The sequence below is a fragment of the Gallinula chloropus genome, assembly GCF_964237585.1.
Source record: "Gallinula chloropus genome assembly, chromosome: 21".
Lineage (NCBI taxonomy): Eukaryota > Metazoa > Chordata > Aves > Gruiformes > Rallidae > Gallinula > Gallinula chloropus.
In genome coordinates, this window is record NC_140106.1 from 5620778 (window position 1) to 5629572 (window position 8795).

An 8795-nucleotide genomic window follows, 5' to 3' on the forward strand; every position below is an offset into this window, starting at 1 on the left:
CTGAACTTACACATCCCCACAGCAAAAATCACTTCTCCAGAGGAAAGCTTTCCTCTTAAAACCAGGCTTAGAGGGCCAGAACACTTAGATGACCTCAGAGATCATCTAGCTCCAGCTCCCAGCCATGGGCAGGGACACCCTCACCGGCCCAGGGTGCCCAAAGCCCCATCCAACCCAGCCTTGAACCCCTCCAGGGATCCAGGGGCTCCCACAGCCTCTCATGGGCACCCTGTGCCAGGGCCTCCCCACCTCAGAGTAAAGAATTCCTTCCTCAGGTCTAACCTACCCCTGCCCTCTTCCAGCTTGAAGCCATTCCCCTTGTCCTGCCCTGCACTCCCTGCTGACCAGCCCCTCTCCCACTCCCCTGTAGGACCCCTGGAAGTGCTGGGATGCTGCAATTAGGTCTCCCTGCAGCCTTCTCTTCTCCAGGCTGGACCAGCCCAGCGTGGAACAGAGGGGGCAGAACCTCCTCCCTGGGCCTGCTGGCCCCACTGCTCCTGAGCCACCCTGCCCTGCGTGTCAGCAGAGCCTCAGCACCATGAATAAGGCACACCAGCTGGATTTATTGCATCAATCTCCCTCTCAGGAGACTCAACAAAACTGATTTTTATTCCTCCCTTAGATAGTATTTCTGTAACTTTTACAGTATTAAAATGATTAACAAAAGCATTATCTGGAAATGAAAAGAAAACCAATCAGTGAGAGTGTCTCCTCCAGCACTCCAGGGCCCATGGGCAGCAGGGGCTGCGCTGGGGTAGTCACAGGCACGTGGAGAGGCTGAGACTCTGTCCCCACAGCAGGACACTGAGCTGTTCTTGGAAGGGGAGAGGCTGCCTTTCCCAGGAATCAGGAAGGCACTCAAGGCATGGGCTGCTTTTAAGCCTGGCTGGTGGGAATCCTCAAGAGAAGGTCCTGGTTCTTCACTGGAAAGCATTCCGGGCACACGTGTTAGATGTCCATGTCAAACTGCTCTTCCTCACCTGGCAGAGGGACAAAACACAGGGGGTGAGACCTCAGAGTTGCACCTGAAATAGCAAATGTTTTGTTGAGGAACCACCCCCCAGCTGCTCTCCACAGCTGTGGCAGTTGGGACTTAAAAAAAATCCACACTGGGGCACAAAGCCTGGTGAGGAACCCACAGCAGGGATCCCACTCCCAGACAGACCAGAGCAGAAGCAGGGCTGCCCTTTAAATAACTTATTTTTACCCCTGGATTTCCTCATAAAAAGGAATGTGAAGGCTGATGGTGATGACAATCACCCTGAGCTTGTGTTACTGAAGAGGCAAATGCACATTTCACAAGTCTGGATGGGAGCAGCTGCTGGGGCAGCTCAGGCAGGGAGATGGGATGCCAACGGGATGCCAGCGGGAGCAGCGATGAGCTGTTCCCAAGGACAGGGCTGCTTGGGAAGAGTCACCACCACCCTGGCACCCAGCCTGCACCCTGGTTTGCCCTCCCTGTCCCTGCTGCCACCCCTCTGCTGATGGAGCCCAGGATCCCATCGCCCTTCTGAGTTGAAAGTCCAGAAAGGGTTTGCTCAGGGCGAGCTCGGAGGCGGGCAAGGGGCACCCAGATCTCTATTTTTAGAGAAGTCAAGCAGCACACTTGGTAGTTTCAGGTCACTTTGAGAAGCAAATCTCAAGAGCTTGAAAAAACCCAAGCCTGTTCTAGAGTAACACTTGCTCCTGGTGCTGCTATGGTGCCTTTAGTGAAGGGCTGGTGGGAATGGAGTGACCTGAGATCTCCTTGGGGACTCTCACACACCCCCACGAGCTCCCGCACAGCCAAGAGAGTGGCTGGGATCACCGACACGCACAAGTTGGGTGTGAGGTCCCAGCTACGTCACTTGGGCACCAGGAGCTTCAGGTGTCAAAAATAAACCCCTCAAGTCTGAAGGAATTTACAACTCAGGCTGATACTAACCCCCCCCCTCCTCCCCACAACCCTACTCAGAGTTGTAACCTGATCGGTTTCAGCAGTGGAAAGCAGCTGCTGAGTGGTGCAGGACAGAGAGGCAGCAGCAGCTGCACCCCTTCTCTCACCACGGGACTACAAACCCAGTAGCAGTTCCCCAAAGACTAAATTAAAGACAATGAAGTGATTAGAAGCAGTTACACTCAGCTAACCAAGAAGTCACATTACTAACAACCACACGCAGCTAACTGCCTTGTAACTTCAAGCACACTGGTGCTGCAAGAAGTCAGAGTCCTGAGGGTGGCTCAGAGGGATCTCCAGGCTCCATCCCATGTGCAAACATCTGCCTTGCTGGGAACCAGCATCCCACTGCCTCCTCTCTGCTCTGCCCTCCCCAGCTGGAGTCCTGTGTCCAGAGCTGGAGTCCAACACAAGGAAGATGTGGGGCTGTTGGAGAGGGGTCAGAGGAGCCCCGGGGATGCTCAGAGGGCTGGAGCAGCTCCCCTATGGAGAGAGGCTGAGGGAGCTGGGCTGGGTCAGCCTGGAGAAGAGAAGGCTGTGGGGGGACCTCATTGCAGCCTCCCCATCCCTGAAGGGACCCCAGGAACAGGAGGGGAATGGGCTTGTTAAAGGGCAGAGCCTGGCAGGACAAGGGGGCTGGAGCGAAGCTGGAGGAGGGAAGGGGGAGAGGAGAGACTGGGGGAAGCTCTTTGCAGAGAGAGTGGTGAGGGGCTGGAACAGGCTGCCCAGAGAGGGGGTGGGTGCCCTGTCCCTGGGGGTGTTCAGGGCCAGGTTGGATGGGGCCCTGGGCAGCCTGGTGTAGCTCCAGGCCTGGAGGTTGGTGTCCCTGCCTGTGGCAGGGGGCTGGAGCTGTGTGACCCCAGGGGTCCCTCCCAGCCCAGCCCGCTCTGGGGCTGCTCCCCGGGCTCTCACCTGCGCTCGCTTTCTCCTCGCAGTGCTGGACGTGGCCACTGTCCTGCTTCGGCTCCTCCCCGCCGGGGCTGGTCACCCCTGGAATGTCTGGGAGGTCAGAGGGGGGTGTCCTGGCGCCCGGCGAGTTGCGACATTCCATCAGGAACTTGCGGTCGTAGATGATCCTGGTGCCTGGCGGGCAGGACAGCGCTGTCAGCGCACAGGGACGCCGGGAGGGCTTCTTGCTGCCCCGCACTGCTGCCCCTTCCCTGCTGCCTTACTGAAAGCCTGGGGCCTTTCTTTTTGGCAGCTCACAGACTGACAGAGCAGTGGGGTTCACAGGCACCTCTGGAGATCCCCCAGCCCCCCCCAGAGCAGGGTCCCCTCCCGCAGGCTGCCCGGGGCAGCACCCAGGATCACAGGGTTGGAATGTCCCCGGAGTTGGATGGAGACTCCCCAACCTCTCCTGGCAGCCTCTGCCACCCTCCCAGCACAGGAGTTCCTCCTCAGGGTCAGGTGGAGCTTCCTCTGCTCCAGTTTGTGCCCACAGCCCCTTGTCCTGTCCCTGGACACCCCTGAGCACACACTGACCCCTCCTCCTGAGCCCACCCCTCAGGGGTTTCTCAGCACTAGAAGATCCTGCTCAGGTTCCCATCTCCAGGCTGAGCAGCCCCGAGTCCCTCAGCCCCTCTGTGTCAGAGGGATGTTCAGTCCCCTCAGCATCTCCACAGCCCTTTGCAGCACAGAAGGCACACACCAAGTAACAGCAACACGCCTGTGTGCAGAGAGAATCCCACCATCTCCCGAGCTGGAGGTTCCCCCACCTCCCTGGGCAGCCTGTTCTGATTCCTGACAAACCTTTTGGTAAATCAATTCTTCCTGCTATCCAACCTAAAATCTCCCCGGGGGCAATTTTAAAGCCATTTCCTCTCCTCCTTTCTCTGCCAGGCGCTGGCTGCTGGCAGGGTTACACAAGGGGGAGAGCTGTTAACGCCTGTTTAATGGCTACAGACCTACTCTCCCTGCCCTAGGTGGAGTAAGCCAACTCCAGCACATCCCAGCCAGCCTCTGAGGGAACAGAGCTGGGCTCCAGGCAGGGATTTCTAGGAATACCACTGTACAGCCCGTTCCTTAGAAAGGAACTGTGCTGGAAAGAGCTCAAGAGCCACAGGAGGAGGAGGGATCCCTGCAAACAGACCGCAGCCTCAGCCCAGAGTGCTGAGAGAACCACCAGGCTTCTGCTTCTCCCAAGGGGCAGCCGGCACGTCTCCTCCGGGGGACGAGCCCCCCCTGCTCTGTGCCCCTTCTAGCAAGAGGGTAAGGGAACTCCTGCCCAAAAATCTAGAGCTGGAGGGAGGTACATGCAGAGGAACAAGGACCTGGGAACGCTACACCTGCTTCATCTGAAAGCAGAGGAGGGGAATGGGCTTGTTAAAGGGCAGAGACTGGCAGGACAAGGGGCTGGAGTGAAGCTGGAGGAGGGAAGGGGGAGAGGAGAGACTGGGGGGAAGTTCTGTGCAGAGAGAGTGGTGAGGGGCTGGAAGGGGCTGCCCAGAGAGGGGGTGGGTGCCCCATCCCTGGGGGTGTTCAGGCCAGGTTGGATGGGGCCCTGGGCAGCCTTGTGTAGCTCCAGGCTGGAGGTTGGTGTCCCTGCCTGTGGCAGGGGGTTGGAGCTCTGGGACCCTTGGGGTCCCTTCCAACCCAGACCAGTCTGGGATTCTGTGACATCACCTTCCAATTCAACTCTGCTCACGAGCTGCCAACCCCCCTGAGAAACCTTCTCACTGAAAGAGGTTGGGTTTCAGCTGCTTCACTAGATCCAGGGGGAGACCAAACCCAGCACCAACCAGCTGGATCCCAGCACGGGGCGGGGGGGCGACTGGTCTGGGAGCAGAAGGTTGAATTCCTGGGAGGTGAGGACAGAGGTTCCCAGAACTGGGGGGGGTGGTGTGCTGGGTATCTGGAGCACAGTTCAGGCAGAGAAGAGCTTCTATGCCTGGTTCCCCTTCCTCTGTGACTGTCACACACCCAGGTGCTGTGGAAGCAGACACCCCCCAGGCTCCCGAAGCAGGACGCTGCCCTGGCTGCCAGCAGGCACAGCTCCAGGGCAGCAGGGGCTCCTCCCAACACCCAAAACCCTGTCTGCACCAAAAGCTGTCCCTTAAACCAGGAGGAAAAGTACCCCACCCTGTGGGAACTGCTCTGAGCCCTAAAATACCCCAGCTACACCGTGGCTTCACCCCCACCCCAGGCACCTCCCTGCCCAGGTCAAAGCCCAGAGAGAATTGGGCTGAGTCCCCCCTTCAGGGAGAAACACCAGGTTTGGAGAAGCATCCAGCACACCTCACTCCTTCCCTGCTCCCCAGAGGAGCACAGGCAGCGTGGCTGTGCTGCTCTGAGCCAGCAGTGCCCACACAAGGCCCCAGTGCTCGCTGGGCATCTCAGCCAGGACTCCCTGGGTACTGCCCACACGTGGGTTTCACCCCAAGCCAACGTGTAAGTGTGCCCTGGGCAAGCAGGCAAGGAGCCAGGAGAGGCACAGAGGCAGCTCTGAGCACAGACTCTGCTTAAAGGTCACACAGCATCACCCTGATCTGTCCCTCTCTGCTGGGGCTGGGGGGGGTTATTAGACCACTGCTGCAGGGAGAACAGCTCCTGCCTCTGAGGGCAGCAGAGGGGGGATCTCATCACCCCAATATCCCTTCCAGAGGGGATGGCAAAGCCCAGGGACATCTGGGAAGGCGCCTGGAAAAGGAAAATCAAGGCTGGCACCAAACCCTGTCTCAGAGGGCACAGAGAAGGGAAGCTCGTTCACAAGCCCCACAGGGATCAGGGGGTTTGGAGCATCACAGGACAGGAGTGGCCCCCTGGGAAGGGCCCCTTCCCACCAGCCCACCCCTCAGGAGGCTCCAAAGCGACCTGCCCCACAACTCCAGCTCAGGGGAGCACCCTGGGGGGAAAGCTTGAGGGTCTGGTCAGCAGGAGCAGGGCCAGAGCAGAGGGAGGAGTCAAGGAGAAAGCTGACCTATGAGTGACTGCAAAGTGAGTGTTCCCCTGCTCCTGCCAAGTGACCCAGCGGGGCTGCTGGCTGCACAGAGCTCAGCACCCACCAGCAGTGCCCACCAAGAGCTCCAACAGCCCCAGCCTGAGCCAGCAGTGCCTCCAAAAGGCCCTCTGCACACCCTGGCTGTGGAGTCCACCTTTCAAGAAGCCTCCAGTGCCCCAGCCCCGCTGCTGGGGGTTTCCAGCCCTGGCACTGAGCCCTCTTCCCAATCACTCCCACCCCCAGCTACAGCCACGGGGAGGACTGCAGAGGTGACAGCCCCGAGCTGGCCTCCAAAACAAGTCAGAAGCTTCACACAACAAACCCCATTCGCTTCTGTCTCCTGAGGGTTTGGGTTTTTTCCAGATTAAACACACAGAAAAGCTCAGGCCACCTCCAGTGGGCTCCACACACTGCCTGTCCTCCACACAGCCACCTAAACACACCCCAGAGCAAAGTCACTGGGGGGTTACAGGCTGCACCCAAAGCCCAGAGCTGAGGGCAGGCAGCCAGCCCCTGGGGCACGGGCTGTGCCCAGCCAGGCTGCAGTCACGGGGGGGCTGTGGGCTGTGCCAGCTGCACACACACTGCACACCCCAACAGCAAACACACCCCAACAGCAAACACCCCCCGCGGGGCTCCCCGGGCCACTCATTAACTCCCCAGCAGACACAACCAGCTGGGACTCCTGGAAAGCTTCATTAAGCTGCTGTTAATGGGTCGTTCCTCTCCTGCTCCTCCCGGCTGAGGAGTGGAGCCTGCAGAGCTGTTCTCCTCTCCTCCAGGCTGGAGTTACCCCGGTGCTAGTCAGGAGCGTGGGGAAGACAGAACATCTGGCAAGAACAACACAACAACTTGGGTTCCCCAGCCCAGCTTTAGAGCCCAAGCACAACAGAAACCCCCCAGCAAGTGACTCAGGGAGGAAACTTCCCCTTCCCTCCGATGCTTAACCCTTTGAGTGCCGCGTGCTGAAGGGCTGGGGAGGTCAGAGGGACGAACCACACGTCACCCACCTCCTCCCATCTGAGCCTGTTCTTTTGGCTGCACTTCAAGAACAGTTTCATCACCCCAGCTGCTCACAAGGCTGGTTTGTGTAGCAGCAGCATGGGGAGGGAGGGCAGGGGGGTTCTTAAAGGTGCAGGAAAAAGAATAATAAATGACCTCAAAGCCCTGATAAGGGGGAGGACAGGGAGCTGGAACACACCCCTCACCCCATGCCACCATCTGGAACAGCAGCCACTTGTCCTGAAAGCCAAAGTACCCAACATAAACAGGCAGCTGAGGAGCTGCAGAGCCTTCCAGCCCTTTTGGGAGCTCTGTGTGTCCCATCCCTGCTGCGTGGGGGCAGGAGACACTTCAGGTGCAGCTGCCATAAACACAGAGCTCACAGGCTGTGGACTCACAGCCCCCCTGCTTCACAGCCTGGGCTGGGCTGGGAGGGACCCCAAGGGTCACAGAGCTCCAACTCCCCTGCCACAGGCAGGGACACCAACCTCCAGCCTGGAGCTACACAAGGTTGCCCAGGGCCCCATCCAACCTGGCCTTGAACACCCCCAGGGACGGGGCACCCACCCCCTCTCTGGGCAGCCCCTTCCAGCCCCTCACCACTCTCTCTGCACAGAACTTCCCCCCAGTCTCTCCTCTCCCCCTTCCCTCCTCCAGCTCCACTCCAGCCCCTTGTCCTGCCAGTCTCTGCCCTTTAACAAGCCCATTCCCCTCCTGTTCCTGGGGTCCCTGCAGGGACTGTTAGGCTGCAGTGAGGTCCCCCCACAGCCCTCTCTTCCCCGGCAGGCAGCGATCAGCTCTCAGGTTACTCCCCAAGAGGGAATCTCTACACCATCCAGCCCGGCAGCGTGGCAGAGGGGGAAGGACCAGCCCCGCCGGCCTCCCGGCCAGGGCAGGGCCACGCCAGCCCGCGCCGGGGCAGCTGGGGGCGAGGACAGAGGCCCCAGGGTGTGCTCAGTGCCCGGGGAAACTGCAAATGTCAGCGGCCAGAATTAATGAGTAACCCGAGCCAGGGGACGGGGCTGCTCCCAGCACCACCAGCTCGCTGCCGGGGCACACGCCGGGCTCCGGACGGCTCTTGGGAGGGGAACCCCCCCACCCCCCGGTTCTCCCCCCCAGCAAAGGGGCAGCACCGAACCCGGGACACCCCCAGCTGCTGCCGCCCCCCCCGCGGAGCCCCCCCCCACACCCTGCCTGTGCCCTGCACCCCCCCCCACCCTGCCTGTGCCCTGCAGCCCCCCGCACCCTGCCTGTGCCCTGCAGCCCCCCCCTCACACCCTGCCTGTGCCCTGCAGCCCCCCCACACCCTGCCTGTGCCCTGCAGCCCCCCCACACACCCTGCCTGTGCCCTGCAGCCCCCCCCCCCGCACCCTGCCTGTGCCCTGCAGCCCCCCCACACCCTGCCTGTGCCCTGCACCCCCCCCACACCCTGCCTGTGCCCTGCACCCCCCCCACACCCTGCCTGTGCCCTGCAGCCCCCCCTCACACCCTGCCTGTGCCCTGCAGCCCCCCGGCCGGAGGAGGGGCCGCCCCCCGCCCCAGGGGGAGACCCCAACCCCCCCCGAGCCCCGGGCACAGCCAGAGCGACCCCCCCCAAATGAGACCCCCCCAGCCCCCCTGGCCGCCCTGTGCCCCCAGCAAGGCCGCAGCCGCCGCCCCCCGGAGCCGCCCCCCGGGGCGAGGCCCCGGCCCGGGCCGCCGCTCACCGCCCGGCGTGGTCCCGAAGACGGTGCCCCCCGGCGTGGTGCTGTAGTCCCCGGGCGGCAGCGGGGCGCCGTCGGGCAGGGAGAGGCGCTTGCCGGGGCCCGGGATGGCGCAGCTGGGCGTCTGGCCCTGGCAGCAGCGGCCCGACATGGCGCGGGACGGGCAGCGCCACGGGCACGGGCACGGGCACCGGCAGCGCCGCTCCCGCCCTGCCCG

General features: G+C 61.5%; 1 protein-coding gene across 1 annotated transcript; it reads right to left on the reverse strand.

Annotated features, from left to right (window-relative positions):
- Window positions 1-558: 558 nt before the first annotated feature.
- On the reverse strand, window positions 559-8795 carry EIF4EBP1 (eukaryotic translation initiation factor 4E binding protein 1). The gene is made up of 3 exons (XM_084273985.1): window positions 8582-8795; window positions 2849-3019; window positions 559-980 (listed from the first exon to the last, which is right to left on the reverse strand). The coding sequence occupies exons 1-3, from the start codon at window positions 8727-8729 to the stop codon at window positions 949-951; spliced, it is 351 nt and encodes a 116-aa protein (XP_084130111.1). The 5' UTR covers window positions 8730-8795; the 3' UTR covers window positions 559-948.

What these genes read in the sequence shown, in the direction of transcription:
- EIF4EBP1 (XM_084273985.1), bottom strand. Translation starts at nt 8,729, where the DNA reads ATGTCGGGCCGCTGCTGCCAGGGCCAGACGCCCAGCTGCGCCATCCCG. An exon ending in CTTCGGGACCACGCCGGGCG is followed by an intron (nt 3,020 to 8,581) that starts GTGAGCGGCGGC and finishes CCTGCCCGCCAG; the next exon opens with GCACCAGGATCATCTACGAC. An exon ending in CGAGGAGAAAGCGAGCGCAG is followed by an intron (nt 981 to 2,848) that starts GTGAGAGCCCGG and finishes TCCCTCTGCCAG; the next exon opens with GTGAGGAAGAGCAGTTTGAC.